Source organism: Rattus norvegicus, chromosome 14, assembly GCF_021556685.1.
Source record: "Rattus norvegicus strain SHRSP/BbbUtx chromosome 14, alternate assembly SHRSP_T2T, whole genome shotgun sequence".
Lineage (NCBI taxonomy): Eukaryota > Metazoa > Chordata > Mammalia > Rodentia > Muridae > Rattus > Rattus norvegicus.
Window position 1 is genome coordinate 90836740 of NC_141547.1, and position 19360 is coordinate 90856099.

The 19360-nt window shown below is 43.1% G+C and overlaps 1 protein-coding gene across 9 annotated transcripts in view; it reads right to left on the reverse strand.

Moving 5' to 3' along the window:
• The window catches only part of Ddc (dopa decarboxylase), a 90503-nt gene that overhangs the window by 44347 nt on the left and 26796 nt on the right, over positions 1-19360 (reverse strand). For all 9 annotated transcript variants that reach the window (NM_012545.4, NM_001270853.1, NM_001270852.1 and 6 more), the window contains 2 exon segments: positions 12178-12321; positions 13385-13519. In NM_012545.4, the coding sequence (NP_036677.1) occupies positions 12178-12321; positions 13385-13519 (279 nt within the window).

Here is a 19360-nt window from a genome sequence, read left to right on the forward strand (position 1 = left end):
TGCTTCACTCCCTGCCTCCAAGTTTCTGCCTTGAGCTCCTTCCCTGACTTCCTTTCTTAGGCACAGAGCCATTTTTTTTTTGAAGACTTTCTTTCTTTCTTTTTTTTTTTTCTTTTAATTACACATAGATTTGTGGATATGTGCATGTCAGAGACCAGAGGGAGTGTCAGATTTCCTGTGATCTGCCTGAGGTGGATTCTGGGAATTGAACCAGGTCCTCAGGAAGAGCAGCCAGTGCGATCTTAACCACTGAGCCATCTCTCCAGCCCTGCCCTTGACTTCCTCGGTGATGGACTGTGACTGGGTTGTATAAGTTAAATAAACCCTTTCCTCCCCAGGTTGTGTTTGGTCAGTGTTTATCACAGCAACAGAAAGCAAGCTGGGACAAGGGATGTTATACACTATATAGAAAGAAACTATAAAGCAGCAGAAGGACTTTTCCTATCAGTCTGCCCTAGGAAGAATAGAAGGGTTGAGGAAATTGATCAGTTGGTAAAATGTCTGCCAGGCAAGCACGAAGGTTGGAGTTTGATCTCCAGCATCCAAGTAAAAGATTGAGTGAGACAACATGTGCCTGTAATCTCAGTGTTTGGGAAGGAGGTAGAAAGCAGGTAGATCCGTGGACCTCACGGATGAGCCAACTCAGGGAGACATCTTGTCTCAGAAATTAATAGCTGGGCGATGGTGGGGGTGGTGGCACATGTCTTTAATCCTAACACTCGGGGCAAAGAAACAGGAGGATCTCTGTGAGTTCTAACCCAGCCTGGCCTGCAAAGTAAGTTCTAGGACAGCCAAGAGTACACAGAGAAACCCTGACTTGGAAAACCAAAAATAAATATATAAATATAAATAAAAATTAAGATGGAGAACAGTTGAGCAACTGAGAAAAATACATGACATTGGCAGCTAGCATCCACATGTACACACATGAGGACATATGTACATATTACTGCATGTAAATAACACATATACTCATGCACATCTACACTACACACAGACAAAAAAAAATTGAAACTCTAGTGTGTGTTAGAACATGGACGAATACTGAAGCTCTTATGCGAAGTGAGAAGTATCTTTCATGAAAAGAGATACCTGGAAGAACTTGAAGCAATGAAATGAATATGGACACACAAGGTATACGAGTGATTTCCAGGAGGCTTGAGGGAAAGTTACCACCTGATGATATGAGATTTCGGTCTTGTAAGAGGAAAGGAGTTTTGCGTGTTGGCAAATGTAATAATTTCCCCTAAACTAATCAATTGATATCCACTAGTTTAGTAAACTCTATGCACATACACAGAGCTGCAAGGAAAAATTATAATATTAACTTTTAGAGTAGAATAGTAGCAATGAATATTCTGCAAACTCCTACTTCACCACCAAGCATGCCCAGATGGTGCCTAGCTTACAGTGCTCAGACCTCAGACTGTTCAAGCCTCTGACGCTGGGCCGGTGATACACAGCAGAGAGTTCAGGGCTGGCCTACTAAACGTTTGGAAGTGGTTCGTGTATTTCACACTATGTTTATTTTCCCAAAATCAAAAACTTAAAAAAAAAATTCGCAGAGGGTCATTGCGGGGGAGGAGGGGTACACCATAGCAGCAACAAATAACTTCTTATAATGTTGAGAGGACAGTTCCCCCAAGAAACCAGCAAGCCTCCTTGATATGCACCCCTCATCAAGATGCACAAACTAAAAATTGATTGCCCTGGGGAAAGAGAGAGATGAGGCAACCCTCACAGTTGAAGACGCTCAGCACTCTTCTCCTAGGAATGGATAGATCCAAGAGATATAAATGTGATGAAGACATTCTTGAACTGCAAAGGACCATTAATTATTGGATTTACTAAAATCTGTAAAGTACTTCATATAATAATCAGAAGAATTTAACTTCTTCACATGTTTATATGGAACATTCACTAACACAAGCCGCATTCTGGGCCATAAAACCCATCTCAATAAATTTGAAAGAATAGATATTATACAAGATATGTTCTTAAATGACAGCGGAATTTGACTAGAAACCAGTAACTAACAGATAGCTGGAGATAGATAGATACACTCCAAACTCTGAATAATCATAAAACACATTTCTAAATGTCAAAGGAAAATTCCCAAGAAATACCAAAGAGTACTTCAGCTCATAGAAAATGACACTACAACTCAAGGTAATTTATCAGTATAGTGAAAGTGCTTAGAGAGAGATTTATAGCATTGAATGCAAAAACTAGAGTAGAAGGAAAGTCTAATATATAACCTAAGTGATCACCTTAGGGAACTAGTAAAAAAAAAAAAGAAAATTAAGTGCAAAGCAGTCATAAGAAAATAAGAAGAAATATCAACACATTAATGAAATGGGGCATAGTAAAAAGTTAATTCTTTGAAAAGATCAATAAATGTGATAGGCTTGATCCAGATTAGCTAAGACACAACAGCAAAGACAAAAATTATTGACATCAAAACGGGAACCATCTCTGCACTGAAAAGATAAGTGAAAATATTGAGGACTCTGATCACTGCACTGAAAAGATAAATGAAAATATTGAGGACTCCGATCACTGCACTGAAAAGATAAATGAAAATATTGAGGACTCTGATCTCATAGGCACTAAAGGGACAATCAGAAATAGCATGGGCTCCATGTCCACGATTTAAAATGCAGATGGAATGTGTAGATTTCTTGAGAGATTCGACGTAAATCTTACGTAAAGATAAATGCATAATCTCAGTAGATCCGTCTGTATTGAAAGTGTGCGAGTAGTCAGTAACTTTCAAAATTAGAAAGTACCATTCCCAGCTGGACTCCTCGGGTTGTTCCACTGAACATTTCAGAAACAGACATGAAATGCCATGACTCATCTATCACACTAACATTACCACAGCACTAGACAGGAACTTTTAGGAAAGGCTATGATAGCCAAGCATCGTAAACATAGATAGAAGAATCTTTTATAAAATATTAGCAAAATGAAACCAACAATATGAAAGAAATTATACACTATAACCAAGTGTGCTTGACTTTGGGTGGCTGGTTGAATGTTCGAAAACAAATGTCATCTGGCTAAAGAAAACATATCATTATATATGATCCAAAGCAAAGTTACCTCTAGGCAGACTAGGATTATGCACAACTTTCTCGACTTGATAATAGCCATGAGTCTTGTGGTAGATTGGAACAAATGAATCTGAAGTTTATAATCAAGAGTCAAAAAAAAAATTCTAAAAGAGATTTCATTCTAAATCTAGCCAACTTACTAAGAACCTGAAATAACCAAGGCAGTGCGGTCTTCGAAACGTCGAGAGAAGACTAGAAAGATGGCTCTGCCATTAAGAACACTGTGTGCTCTTCCAGAGTCCTGAGTTCAATTTCTAGTAACCACGGTGGCTCACAACCATCTGTAATGGGATCTGATGCCCCCTTCTGGTGTGTCTGTCTGTGACAGTGTACTCATACACATAAGGCAAATCTTTAAACAGAAAGAAATAAAGAAACAGCCCCCTTCCCCAGAAATAAGCCAAACCAGTGGGCCAGAAATAGGTCTACACATGTAAGCCAAACAGTGGTTGAAGAAGGAGAAATGGTTGTTTAATGGAGGAAGTATAGTCTTTCAACAGACCACTCTGGAACAATGGCCCATCACAAGACTCGCATATGCACACCCTCAAAGGACTCTAAACATATTTCACTCTTTTCACAAGACTCGGCTGAAGATAGATTATAGATTTAAGTACAGAGTAGGAAGTTACAGAGCGCCTAAAATGTAACACTGAAGAAAATCTATCTGGTCATGGTGTTGAATCAGCTGGCTGGAGTCCCTTTGTTCTGTTTATACAGAAATAATGTGTAGCCAAGGAGACAACCTTCAAGTTCTGGGCCCCTTTGTTTCCCTTGGTGTTTTGCAGCAGTGAGTGATGGCCATAAGCAGGTGGGGGCAACAGCAGGTGGTACCTTCTAGTGTTACAATTCATGCATGCCTTGGATATTGGGACTCTAAGCCCTGTACGTGCTACAGCTCTTGTGTAAGCCTAGAAAGCTGGGATTTTTCAGCCCTTGCTTGTAATTAGGGTTGAAGTTTGTGGGCAGCAGGAGTAGAAGGATTTCTCAGCTCTTGACAGCAGCCAGTGTCACAAATCTTGTGTAGGCCAGGGAAGTCGGGATTCCTGAACCCCACACTCCGGCCAGTGTTCTGTGCTAGCCCCTCCCCCCCCCGGGGGGCCTCTGAGACCCTTCGCCCTAACGATCTGACAGCTCTCTGGAATTCCTCTGGCAAACAGGGCCTGCAGTTTTTCTTTTCTGACACCTTATGCCCTTTTCTTCTTTGGCCTCAGCTGCCCACCTTCTCCCGTCGCCCCTCTTCTTCAGCCCTTCGGGTCCCACCCTAGCAGCTCTCAAACGGTTCATCTGATTCTTCTTCAGCTGTCAAGCAGCTGCCTTGCCTCCCTCACCGCCCAGCCTGCCAACTTGCTCAGCTGTCGCTGCCACTGCCATTCCACTGCCTTTGCTATCTCTCTACTCTTTCTGTTACTCAACCTCACTTCTAAAAGGAAAGGCCACTGGGGGGCAGGGGTGTGTGGGGGAGAAGGAGAGAGAGAGAGAGAGAGAGAGAGAGAGAGAGAGAGAGAGAGAGAGAGAGAGCGATCCCTTTTATTAGACTTAATGTTGCCACACCAGGGAAGGCGACACAGTACAATGTATCGGGCCTGATACATTTAATGAGCCAGCCTGGGAAGTCGGAGGGCACGACCTGAGAAGAGGCATTGAGGCACAAACTGCCATTTGTTTTGAGCCAATACAGCCTTGCCTCTTAGCACCAATCACACCACTGAGATCTGTTTTTGGATCAATCGCAGCCTTGTCTCCTTACCTTAACCAGTCAGAGCAGTTTCTTTGCTAGGCCAGTGTGGTGGTTTCCTTTTGGCTTATGTGGAAATGGTTGCAGGGTTACAGCTTATGGAAGGAAGCTTGCTAGAGCAAATAGGCTGACAGGAAGGGTTTCAAACAGCCCTGGCTGAAGCTATAGCCGTCATTAGTTGGGACAATCAACTATGGCAGTCTTGTTTAGTTTTCTCAGGACCGTGTGTGAACTGTTCTTAGTGGTTGGCGCTGGCATAAGGGTAGTTGACTATTTGACGTGACAGTTCTGCTGCAGCTAAGGCAGCAAGGGAGAATATAACGCTAATTAGAGGGTCAAAATGAGTCATTCTTCTGCATGTTTGATTAGGAGAAAAGGGACATCATAAAGAGTACTTAAGGACTGTTTCATTAACGCTGATATCATTGGTTTTTATTTGTTTGTTTTGCTTTTGTTTTGTTTTAATAGTATTTAGCACTACCCCAAAAGGGGAAAGGTTGCTTGCACTGTACTGGCTAGTAAACTTTGATGTGTAACACCAAAGGTCTGATCTGTGGAAGGAATGGATAAATTGCACCTCACTAAAATTAGATATCTGTCTCACCATAGACAAAAGACACGAATTCAGCGGCTAGAACAAGCAGCTACAGACTTCGAGAAGACATTTGGAAAACATGCAAGTCGGTATGGAAAGTTTCTGTTCTATTTTTTATCTGTGAACCTGCACTATGACTTGAATGTGGAATGTCCCACACGGGCTTATGTGTTTCAACACTCACGCAGATGGCGGTGTGGCCTTAGAAGGTTGTAGGCTATTTGGGACATGGGGCCTAGCTAGGGGAAGCAGGATATTGTGGGGCAGGCCTTATGGGTTCTTGGCCAGCTCCCTTCTAGCCTAGCTAGCTCTCTGGTTTTTGACTGCTAATGTGATTTAACAGCTGCCTCACATTCCAACTGCCCTCCAAACAGCCCCTGCTGCCATCTGATAGCCTGTGTTCCTTAAACCAGGAGCCAGAATAATTCCTTCCTCCTTGAATTATTTCTGTTAGGTATTCTGTCTGTCACGGCAGCAACCTAAAACTGCTCTAACAAAATCAATCTGTTACCAAAAAAAAAAAAAAAAAAAAAAAAAAGAGGTTGACATTGATGGCTGCCAGGGAAGGGAGAGTCAGTTTTCCTTAAGGGTGCGGCTCCTGGTATGTCAACTGTGCTCCACTGCATGGCCTCACCCCCATGAGTATCTGGGCAATGCAAAATAACTCAGTGGGTTACTTAAAAAGAAAAAAAAAAAAAAAGCACAAAGACACAGGTTTGTGAGTGGGTAGGGAGGTGTAGGTAATTTCTGAAAATAATTAGGGAGAGGAATTGGGGGGCGAATATTATCAAAACGCATTGTGCAGAACTCTCGGTGAATTCATAAAAAACATTACCTTTAAGGAGAAAAAATTAAAAATCAACTCAGAAGTTGGAAAGATGGTCAGTGTCTAAGAGCACATACTGATTTGCAGAGAAGAATCCAATTTCTAACCCCCATTATGGGGCTGTTTACAACCACCTGTAACTTACTGTAGCTCTAAAGGAGTCTAGCACCTTCTTCTGGACTCTGTGGGCACCTTCTCTCTCTCTCTCTCTCTCTCTCTCTCTCTCTCTCTCTCTCTCTCTCCCCTTCACACAGACACACACACACACACACACAAATGATTTCATATTTTATTAAAAATGTATGGACACACAAAAAGATATTTAACATTTTTACTCACCAGAGAAATGATCATTATGTCCCTAGGAGAGGTTATTACACCCCTTATCCATAGAACTACAACAAAGAAAAATGACAACGCCAAATGCTTGTGAGGAAGCCAAAGACCCTGAATTTTTCAAGCTGAATAGTGGAACGATGAGACAGTCTATTAATCTTACAGAATGTATCCCAAAGAAATGGAAATGTTTCTCAATCCAAATATCTGTGCATTAATGTTCACAGATGTGCGTGGGTGGAAAACGGGAGAAACTAAAGTATTTCTCACTAGGTGATGGATGAACACGTCATGAGCTACACGGTTTGGTACCGAATCTGCAGTAGAGCAGCCCAAAGGACCTAGATGGATGGCAAAAGGCACAACATCGAGTGAAAAGATGCCAGTCTGAACTTTTCAGGAACTATGCGACCCATTTGCATAACATCCCCGAAATCACTGAAACTTAGAACACAAAACAGATTGTGAGGATAACGGAGACCAGAAGGTGAGAGTAAAGAAAGGAGCAGCAGAAAAGTAGATCCTTTCGGAAACAAAACATTTCAGCATTTTAACTCAGAGTAGCACTATAATGACAGAACTATACAAGCACACAAGCCATTGCCAATTTCCTGGTTCCTAATATGACACTAAGGTTATATTGGCTGTAACACTTGGGTGTGAAAGTGGCGGGTGTAGGATGCCTTTGTTTTCGTTTTGAAATCCTAGGAAGGTTTTCCTCTTATTATTTTAAATAATGTGCTTGTGTCTGTGTATGGCTATGTGCACATGAGTATAGGTGCTCACAGAGGCCAGTGTCATCTTGTTTTCCTGGAGTGGCAGTTGTAAGCGGCTCTGAACCACCTGACACAGGTGTTGGGAACTAAACTTGTGTCTCCTACATGAGCAGTGCATGTCCTTAGTTAATGTGCCAGTTCTCCGGCCCCTGTAACTTTTACTGAACCCACAAGTGTTTCAAAATTAAAAGTTAAAAATTTCAAGATTTATAACTAACATGACAGTTCTCGTTAATTAACTAGGCAAGCGAAGGAGAACATTGGAGAAGTGTGAATAGGTCAGACTGAACCATAGATTTCGTTTCTAAAGATGCAACGCATGGTAATGAGTATACAGGGTAGAAAGAGGTAACCATGTGTAACCATAGCCCCAGAGTGAAAGGAGAGAAGATAAGAAGAGAAGTCAACTAGGAGAAGAAGACAATGGGTATTTCCCAAAACTGATAGGAGAATCCACCTTATTCCCATGAGATGAACTGCCCCAAAGGAAAGAGGAAAAACAAAGACTGTAAGCGACCAGGAAGGGGAAAGTCACTTCCCTCATTATCTCAAAACAAACAACAATAACACTGACAGCTGACATCTCACCGGAAGTCACAGATTCCGCCTCAGCATTCACGCTCAGCTGTGATCTGTGATCGTTAGTGTCGACTCTCAACTCAATAGGATCTGGAATCACCTGGGAGCTGGGCTTCCGGGAACGCCTGTGGGGGGTTATCTTGACTGTGCTAAGGGAAGACTCATCTTAATTGTAGGTAGGGCCATACTCTGCACAGGACATCTGGGCTGCCACAAGGGGAGACACCTACCTGAGCCTGAGTGTGCATGCCTTCACTGCTCTTGATACATTGCACTTGCGCTGTGAGCTCAAAATACAAAACGAGTGGGGGCTTGAGAGCTGACTATGTCTTTAAGAGCACTGGCTACTCTCCCAGAGGACTGGAGTTTGACTCCTAGCACCCACATGAAAACTCACAATCATCTGGAACAGATGCTGTTGGCCTCCAGGGACACTACAAACAAATGGCCTGCACACTATGTCCAGCAAAATGCAAAATAAAATGAAAATCTTAAAAAAACAAAACAAAATAAAACAAAAAACCCAAAAGCACCCTTCTGTCCTTATGTCAGGAAAATGTCTTTCAAAAGTAAACGGAAAATAAAGATGTTTTCATGGAAATAAAACCACAGACCACCCTGTCGAGTCACTAAGATGAATTCTAAATACAGAAGAAAATTAGAAATATAAAATAAGTGAGTGCTAATGAAACAGATAATGTAGAGTTATCTAGATTTATGTTGCTCTTGTAACATTACAATGTCTAGTAGAGTTTGAATACATGTAGGTTTAAATGAAATAATCACACAAAAGGTGTTGGGGACATACAATAAAAAAAGTAAAATGAGGAGAGTGGAAAACTATAAAAATTGACTTTAAAAAAATCAAGTATAGGACAAAAGTATAAGAAGTGAGCCATACAAAAAATAAATACCAAAATGGTAGATAACATTTAAAACCATCAGCAATTTCCTTGGGTATAAATGGAGAACTTGGGCAACAATTGTTATAGTGGGATTGAGAACAACTTTTTACAAAGAGCAACAGTCATGGGCTGCTCACCTGGGATGTTCCCATGGTTAGGAACTTGGGGTGTCCCATGGGCTAGAGAGAAAGAGAGCATTTCCTAACAGCAAGTCACCCTTCATCAAGAAGTGAGACTTCCACCCTTCATCAAGAAGTGAGACTTCCACCCTTCATCAAGAAGTGAGACTTCCACCCTTCATCAAGGAGTGAGACTTCCACCCTTCATCAAGGAGTGAGACTTCCACCCTTCATCAAGGAGTGAGACTTCCACCCTTCATCAAGGAGTGAGACTTCCAGATATGCCAGCACCACTGGTGGAAGATGTGGTCTTTTCTCCGGGATGGGTTTATAATCTTTGTCTTTATAATCCTACCAAAAATCAAATGACTGTAGGTGCTGTCTTACATAGAAATTTGATTCTTACTTTATACCTTCCAAAAAGATCGATTTTAAATGCACCAAAGATCTCAACGCTGTACCCAAAATATCTAGAGGGGACGATGAAAGGCACAGTTCAGGATGTAGACTCAGGTACAGACTTCCCTAGAGGACCCCAGGTGTGCAGGAAACAAGGCTAACAGTCAACAAGCTGGCAAGCATGAAATTAAAAAGCTTCCATGCTCCAGTGGAAATTGAATGAGTGAAGGGGCAGCGTAGGGAATACAAGAAAATCCTTGCCAGCTATGCGTCTGACAGAGATCAGTATCTAGAATATACAAGGGACTAAAAAAACTAATTATCAAGAAAACAAACCCTATTAAAAATAGGCTGAACACTGAAGAGAGAGTTCTCAAGTGAAGAAATACAAATGTCCAAGAAAAATTCTTAGCCAGCAGGGAAATGCAAATTAAAACTACGTTGGTATTTTGCCTCACCCCAGTCACAATGGCCAAGATCAAGAAAGTGATAAATGCTTTTGGGGATGTGAGAAAACAGGAAGTCTCACTGTTGATTGGAGTACAAACTGGTAGAGCCACCATGGAGATCAGTGTAAAGCTTCCTCCAAAAGCGAATACAATTACTTTGTGACCTAGCTATATCATTCTAGGGCATATACCCAAAGGTCTATAGCTACAGAGTCTTATATACATGATGAAGATATATTTTATATATGTATATCTATATATACATGAATATATTTTCTATATATATATACTCTCTATATAAGAGAATATAATAAATGAATATAATCATTCTATAATTGTGATATATATAATATATAACAAAATAAAATATGTAATAATATATAATTATATTATATATATTATATTATTATGCAAATATACTCTGTTATATAAGGCTTATAGTATATCCTACACACACACGCACACACACACACACACACACACACACACACAGATAACTGGTCATCCAAGTTCATGGCTGCTCTATTCGCTATATCGAGGAAATAGAATCAGCCATCTATTCATTAGCTAAATGAAGATTGGTTTATACACATGGTAGAATTTTATTTCACTTCATTGAAAAACAAAATTCGCAGGCAAGTGGACGGAGTCAGGTAACTCAGACCCAGAATGACGAATGCCACATTTTATCTCCTACATGGGGACCCTAGCAGCCATCTTGAGATTTCCACCCTAGCAGCCATCTTGAAATTTGTGTGTTTACCTCGAAGTACTTAGAGAAACCAGGATGGTAGAAAGGGACCACTATTGGAGAGAGGGAGAAACAAGGATCTTAAGAATGGAAGGATAGTAGGATATAGGTGATGTGAAGGTGGATAGAATAATGGAGCAGGAAAGATCCCATGGAGGGAGAGACAGGGGTGTGGTGTAAAGCAGGAGCTGAGGGAGGAATAACGACACCGAGGACTGCTTTAAAAAGCTACATGGAAAGTTACTATTCTATAAGTATACCACTACCACCAATATAATATAATCATTATTATTATAATTATAGAAAGGTTTGGATGCAGGTACCCTACACCATGTGTTAGGGTTACTCCTGTGAGCCCTGGGTTCCATCCCCAACACTGAACAATAAAAGGAGTGAGAGATTCTTCTAAACATCTTTTTCAAACCCAGACGCACACTAGAATCTTGCTATTTAATGCGCCTGGTTTTACCCGTGGTCGTGCTTCCAAAATTCTACAGGAAAGGGGCCCAGAGTCAGCATTCCTAAAGCTCCCTTGGGTAATACTGTGTAGCCAGACAGAATATCCACAGAGCCACAGTCATGACACTCTAATTGCTTCCAACATGACATATTAGTCCCAGGCAGAACATACTGCTGTGGCTATGTCAGAAACATGACAATTCCCAGACTCCAGGTGCATCCCCCCGCTAAAACGCAGCTCTGGGCCCTGCATGCCATTTGGCTAGTTAGATATTTTTACCTTGGAGGGAAATGTTACCGCTTTGCTCACAAGACTCACACAAATGAACCTTCTCAGCTGAGAGCAACGAACCCGGGCAGGACAGCCTATAGTTATTCTTTTAAAAAAATATAATTTTACTCCTTGGCCTTTTGATACACATTCTAACATGTTCTGGTTACTCTCGAAGCCCATTCCCTCCTATCTCCTTTCTACCCTGGACGCTTCCCCTTCCTCTTTAGAAGTCTTTCTCACATTCATGTCGTTTTGTTTCGTCTTGAGACCCGCTGATTTTGACCAGGACTGTCTGTGTGACTATAAGCTTTGAGGCATCCTCTGGAGTGTGACGAGATCACCTGTGGGCGTACACGTTTCCTGGTTACTTTTCTGGTGGTGTGATAGAACACCATGACCGAGACAAAGAAGGAGGTGTGTATCAGAGCTTCCTGTTGCAAAAGGTTAATGTCCTAAATGGCAGGGACATCATGAAGGCAGGCCACAGGCATTGCGGGAGGGGCAAGGAAGATAAGGATTCATATCCCGAGCGCCAAGTGTGACGCAAAAAGAGTGAATTGAAAATGGTGCAAGGCTTAAAAACTTTCTCAAAGCTCACTTCTAGTGAAAGGCTGCACCACCGAAAACTCTCCAAATAGTGCCAAGACCTAGGGACCAAGTGGTCAAATGCCTCGCACTATGGGGGAGGCGGGATATTTTTCATTCAAGCCATTACAACAAGGGAAGACAATGACTACCTCTTCCCAGAACACACACACACACACACACACACCACACACTCCTCAAACTTTACCCCAGGCCCAGACAGGACCCAGAGGACCCCACAGTGCCATCTCCATTGAACACTGGACTTACGAAGAAAGGAATCAGGCCAGCCGCCTTGTCTCTCTCCAGGGCCTCCCGAAGGGCAGCAGCTCTCATGGAGTAGTTGCCATCTGAAGGAATTGCTTTTATTTTGACTCCACCAATTAATCCAGCTCTTTCTACGGAGGAATGTGCCTGCAACAGGAATGAATAGTAAGTCAAGAATGGCAATCGAGTCACAGGTTCTGCAGAGTCCTGGCTCTAGGCTCTCGATGCCCCATGAAGGTGCTAGAGTTCATATCTTCCCTGCCTCCGTTTCGAAAGCACCCCCTTTCCTGGACTTGTTTCTTTCCCGGAATCTTGCTTTCCGGTTTTAACGAATCAAATCCTGTCAGAGTGCGTGATGGCTCTCCACTGATTAACTTTTCCATTCGCTCGAGTGATTTTAAATACATGTAGATGTAAGTGTCTAGTAATTGGCACACCAAAGGACACAAACAAGGCTGTATGATAAAAAAAAAAAAAAAAAAAAAACACTGGGTGGTGGTGGACTCCTTTAATCCCAGCACTTGGGAGGCAGAGGCAGGCAGATCTCTGAGTTCGAGGCCAGCCTGGACTACAGAGTTCAGGGACTACACAGAGAAAGCCTGTTTCAACCCCCTCACTCATTCCTCAAAAAACTAACAAGACAAAATAAAGAAAAAGAAGCAGCAGAAACAGTCAATGGAAAAATCAAGCAAATACGGTAAGTGAGGTAAAACTACTACATTTCTATTTGCTTTTATTTGTAGGGTTTTACGAGCATTATGATGAAGTCTAAGTCAGTCTTCTCAAGCTATAACCTGGACTGAGTGCTCATAGCAATGATTTTTTTTATCCCTTTTGGAAATTAAAAAAAAAAAAGTAGGCTTTGAGAATGTACATGATTTACTGAGCTAGGATTTGGCATCAGGTTGGAGTCTCGCTTCCAGGTTTTCCACAGTGGAGCCTTAAAGGCAAGCCACAGGGACGCTGAACAGTTCCACACTACAGAAGTGGTATCCAGCCAGTTGTGGAGGCTCTCATACGTGTATTTTATTTCTGACTAGATCGGTCAAGCTCCCACGATAGAATAAGGAGTTCCTCCGCCTCACGGTCCCTGAGGAACAGCTTTCGGGTTTGACGTGATGCTAACTGTTCCTTGGACTCAGCACTGTGGTCGAGGATGGCGGGTGAGGGATGTTGGGTGTTGGGTCAATGCCTGTACCAGCACGCTCACCTGATCAGATGTGTAAGCGACAAGCTTTTCCATGAGAGCAGCTTGTGTCAGCTCTGGGGAGGCTGCCTGCAGCTGGCGGATCATTTTAGTCCGAGCAGCCAGTAGGGCCACCAAGGTGGCTTCGCTGGCACTTCCCTGAATCCAAGAGAAAAAAGGCCAAATGAAATTTGAAATGTTGCAAAGAAGTCCCAGTCTAAACTTTTGGAAGACATATTATTTATGTCCATAGTTTCCTTTAAAAGTTGAGCCAGAAATTGCAAAATTCACTCATTTTTGCATCTAACATCTGCAGGGGCTGGTTTAGCTCTTGTAATTAGTTTGACATTGTTTTATCCATATTATGTCCCAGTGAGCTAACACTCTGATCCTGTAGCATATACAAGACTCTGCAGGTGTTCTCTCATGGGTTCCTTAGGCCTGGTCTGGGACATACTGTCTCCACTTCCGTCAGAGGAAGAGACTGATCCAGGGCAGCCTGCCCAATCCCTGCTCTGTGTTCCTATGCATGTGGACAGAACAATTTGTATTTGCTTATAACATAAGAATGCACTTTCCTTGACACGTGGAGGTTGGCTTGGAAGGCTTCTTCCAATCCTCAATGTAACAGGCTGAACTGTGCTCTCTCCCTCCCTGCAATCCACGTACTGAATCCCTAGACCCCAGCATCTCAGAATGTTCTACATTTCTAGTAATAGGACCTTTTAAGCTAAACACAGTTTATGCCATGTATGTACGTGTAGTCTTAGCACTAAGGAGGCTGAGGCTTGAGGAGATCTTTGAGTTCAAGGCCAACCTGGGCATATAACGGGTACCAAGCTGGGTAAGGTTACAGTTTGAGAAGGTCTCAAAATATCCATAAGAAAAGGAGAAAAAGGCAAAGATATAGGAAGCAGTAAGGACAGAGGGAGAGGCGGAGGGCACCTTTAGGTAATAATGAAATCTTTAGGGTAGATCTGAAACTAATCTGAATGGTGTCCTGAGAATAAAAAATTAGGCAGCAGACGTGACATACACAGAGGTGAGACCATGAAAAGGCAGAAGTGGGAAGGTAGTAAATAGCAGTTCAAGACTAAACCTAAGGGAAAACAACCCTGCTGACACCTCAGTCTCAGCCTTCAGCCTTCATGCAGGACTCGGAGCAACGAAGGTGCAGTTTCAGCCATCTTTGCTGCTCTGGGCTTTGTTGGGGCAGGCCTAGCAAGCCAGTGCAAGAAATCCCAACCATTTGCTTCAGCAACAGAGAAAACTTTGGTACGCAATTCATCTTTTGAACTCAAGAGCGAGAGAAATGGGTTCAGTGCCCACTGTATTACTTATCCCATTTAATTTGTAAAATAATCCCATTTTTAATGTTTTTTGTCTGCAACATCCCACCAGATTTGCAGTATGACGTGGGTATAGTTAAAAATGAACCTCTGATTTTTCTTGGTACCTCCTAGCATTTGCACTCCACTTCCCTGGGAGGCAAATTCCCAGGAGAAACCCTTCAGATTTTTGCTGACTCTGAAAGTTTATAAGACCGTGGAGTTTTTCAGATAAATACACAGTGAATTACGTAGAGGTGCAAATTTTTCCTATTAATATTTTTACCCCCTCCGTCAATCACGATCTCCCACTTTGATTTTTCCCATCCACTACTTTCACTTATTCTTTGGAATCAAGTCCTAGTCCCTGAGTGAGGGGCACTTTCAAGCGAGGTACACGTATCCCTGTTTCTGTAGCTGTAATGCATGAGTTCAGATAAACAGACCACGGTCTTCACTCGGCCTCCGAGTGACTTACACATTTCCTTCAGGCCGTACTTCCAACACTCGTCCTGCATAGTTTCAGACCACGTCAAAGAAGGCCGACAAGACTGGCAGCCATTTCAGGAAATTCAAGTCTGTGAAAGCAGACGCTGGGTCTCCGACTTTGCCTGTGCATCCCATTGTATTTTCTCTCCTGACTCGCTTATTTCAGACTGCCTGAGCACATTTTGTTTTTCAGGGTCTGTCTGTTAAAAAGTAGATAGATAGTGGGCCCCTGGCGTGGTGGCGCATGCCTTTAATCCCGGTACTCAGGAGGCAGAGCCAGAGGCAGAGGCAGGAGAATCTTTGTGAGTTCGAGGCCAACCTGGTCTACAAAGTGGGACCAGGACAGCCAGGCCTATGTTTCACAGAGAAACCCAGTCTTGAAAAAATAAAACAAAACAAAAATTGGAGTGGCAGGGGTTGGGGATTTAGCTCAGGGGTAGAGCGCTTGCCTGACAAGCACAAGGCCCTGGGTTACATCCTCAACTCCGGGAGGGGGTGGAGAGGGTGGAGGGGGTGGAGAGGGTGGAGGGGGTGGAGGGGGCAATTGGAGTGGTACAAGCCTTTAGTCCCTGCGCTCAGAGAAGAGACAGAGATCTCTACGTTTGAGTTCCAGGACATCCAGGGCTATATAGTGAAACACTGTCTTGAGGGGAAAAAAAATTTAAAAAAAAAAAAAATCTACCTTCTCTTCGGAGCCCTGGACACCTTTAGAATTCTGAATAGTTCACTATGGACTTGGAGGGAACACTCTATATTCTGACAGAAATTTCTTTTTGTCAACAAAACAAAATGTAAGAAATATCAACAAAGTTCACTGTGAAAAATAATCATCCTTAGAATATTGGATCTCAACATGCCACTACAAGATTCAGTTTGGGCAAATTTGAACAAGATGAGTGACTTGTTCAGAGTGGGGGAGGGATAGGGGAAGAGAGGGAGGGAGGGAGGGAAGGAGAGACTTGAAGAGCCCATGCTGACCCTCGTGCCTCGTGGCTGAGAAAAGGGGGATTGAACAGCCCTGAGCTGCACCAAGCTAAGCCCACACACTTGAACCTTCGTTTACCTGAAACCGGTTTTCTTCACCTCTTTGTGTAGCTCGCCAATGCCTCTGCTTCAGACAGACAAAGGTTGCCATGGCGAGCCTGCTCTGAGGTGGGAGGGACCTTTTGGGAGAGTTGATGCTCAGGGCTGCTGATGCCCTGAGCCGAAAGGTCTTTTCATCTTCTAGGTTTTACAAATGTCACCCCACACAGGGTAAGAAATTGGCAGCTTTTCTTCCACAAGAGCTTTCAAACCCAATTAAGAGACCCATTTTGCAGGTCTCATTTGTCCGGCCTCACAATGACGGTCTGCTGTTGGGCTCAGACACCCACTGCTGCGCCCGATGCTAAGCTGTGATTACAGCTCTGAGGGAATCGATAAGGCAGGCTGCCTCGCGGGCTGTCACTGGGCTCAGTGCTCTTTTAGGCCTCACAAATTACAGACAATCAGCCTAGTAAACTGAAAAGGGCCAGCCAGCTCCCTGCAGTAAACACAAGGAGGTGTGCTTTCCACCAAACCAAACTAAGTGGGTTGAGCTCACCGGGGCTTTGTTGCAGCCTGGGCTGAGAGAGGCCAGAATTAGTCCTAACCTAAGGCTGGGACTTCTCAAAATGAGATCTTTACTGAAAAGATGGTTTAACCCAATGGTAGCATTCAAACCTCCCAAGCAAAGAGCCTGAGTGAGCTGGTAGTAATACTTAACACCATCTTTATACACTGCTTTTAATGAGTTTCTGCCGCTGGACTTGTCTGAGCCTCAATTTCTTTGCTATGAAAACTGAGGTTGATAATTCAACCAATCCTCGTAATTATTTTGAGGATGAAAATCGATTACATAAAGCACGATAAATGGGCTAAAATACAGTCAGATTTGTAATAGCTATTCAATGAACTTTGTTACTCGTAAAATTCTTTGAGAAGTACCAAACTAGAAGATTCATCTTTGGATACTAAAGACTCGAAAATGAAATTGTTTTCACGGTTTGACTAGTGACCCAGAAGTACTCTCTTCTGTCGTCCTATTCTGGTCTTGATGGAGTGCTTACGTGACATGGGGAGGAAGCTGATGGTCTTGGAAGGCAGTCGCCCTCATTCTAAAGGCTGTCCTCCAAAATCTTTCTCACATGACTGGAAAGCGTAATATGACATGGATATCTTAGGTGTTATTTACATAAATCATGGTTCATCGTAAAAAAAATTGTTCAGTAATAATATTCTCAAAAAATATTTGGACAAGACTCAGGGCGGGGGGCAATATGAGAGTAACGGGAAGGGCAAGGGAGAGTGCTGGAAAAAGAAGGCAGATAAAAATAAAGTATAACAGCATGTGTGTAAAAGTGTTATAATGAAGCCCATTGCTTTGTTTACTACCGAAAAAAAAATAAATCGAGAAAAAAGTTTACAATAGCCGAGGGATGGCTGAGTGGGAAGACATGTTGTCCTTCAAGTCTGGTGACCCACATGAAGGTACAAGGAAAGAACTCACTTCACAGAGCTGTCATCTGACCTCCCCGTGAGAATCCATGTGCACCTACCATGTACACACGCAACAGTAACAAGAAATCTAAATACTCGCACAGTGAAAAATATGAGAAAACTTCATGCTGAAAACGTGTACGTATTGTATCTTCTCGATGTATGTAATCCGCACATACAGAGATACCGGACTAAAACTAGAGAGAATTAGACTCCAAAATAGTCTCTGCATTTTCCCATTTTTGCAACGAGTGCCCATTATCCATAAACACAGAGGGCGCAATCATTTATAAAAGTAAGGAAGTGTAATTGAAATTGACATGGGAGATAGTAAGTTGGCGATGTGGAAAATTACAGTGATAAACAGAAAACCAGGAGCAATTCACTGAAAATGTAGAGGAGAAAATGACCAAAAAGGAGAGAGGGAGAGGGAGAGGGAGAGGGAGAGGGAGAGGGAGAGGGAGAGGGAGAGGGAGAGGGAGAGGGAGAGGGAGAGGGAGAGGGAGGAGGGGGAGAGGGAGAGGGAGAGGGAGAGGGAGAGGGAGAGGGAGAGGGAGAGGGAGAGGGAGAGGGAGAGGGAGAGGGAGAGGGAGAGGGAGAGGGAGAGGGAGAGGGAGAGGGAGGAGAGGGAGACCTTAGAAAACGGTACTAAGTCTATGGAAACTCAAGTCTCTGGAAAGGGTCGAAATGGCCTCCTCACAAACACCGGACAGAGGAAATGCCCCAAGGTAGATAAAGAGCTGAGTTGTTCGTGAGGTAGCAGGGTTTACCAATGCTAAAAGCTCAACCAAGATGTGGAGTTACCGTGAAAAGTTTGCTGTAGGGGCAGGCCTACTTCAAAGAGTGAGATGCCTGCCCAGAAATAAATAAACCATAATTCCAGGCCGTGCCTCTGAGGACAGCTCTGCTGACCTCTGAAGCCCTGAAAGGCTGCAGACCTCTCTGGACACTCTGACTTGATTGTCCTTGTGAAGGACGATGGTCATGTCCCTGGAAAGTCAGGACTCCGGCGTCAGCACCTGGGAAGCTACCAGGGCTTCACCTAGACCTTCTCGGGGCTGGAAGAGCAACGGGGCAACGCCTTTCTGTAACATTACCCAAGGAAGTTTGGCCACGCCACACAACCTCTGAAAACAAAAAACAGTTCTGTGCAGTTATATTGGGACTTCCCTAGAACATTCCTGCTGCCATTTTTAGAAGTCTGGTTCACAGTATCCATTTATACCTGTTAGGGTACAACATATGTGTACACTTACTTACTACATACATGTAATAGTATATTATAATAGAATAATAAGCCATATGGTAATATGTATGTATGTATGTATGTATGTATGTATGTATGTATGTATTTAATAGGGTCTCATGTGGCCAAAGCTGGCGTGAATTCACCAAGAATGACCATGAACTCCTGATCCTCCTGCTTCTTCCTCTCAACTGCTGGTATTACAAGTGGGTCTCAGCCAACCTAACTCTGGTAGCTCATTCTTATCAGCTCCCTACTTACGGTGACCTAGATGTGACAAAGGGCTATGAGAGAGTGGTTTGAGCCACAAGGACTGCTGGCCTACTGACCTGCCCATTTAATGCACTAGAATGGACAAGATTCATAGTCTCAGGCCCACTGGAGCCCTGCTGAGTTTGACTCTCCTCAGGCAGAGGCTAG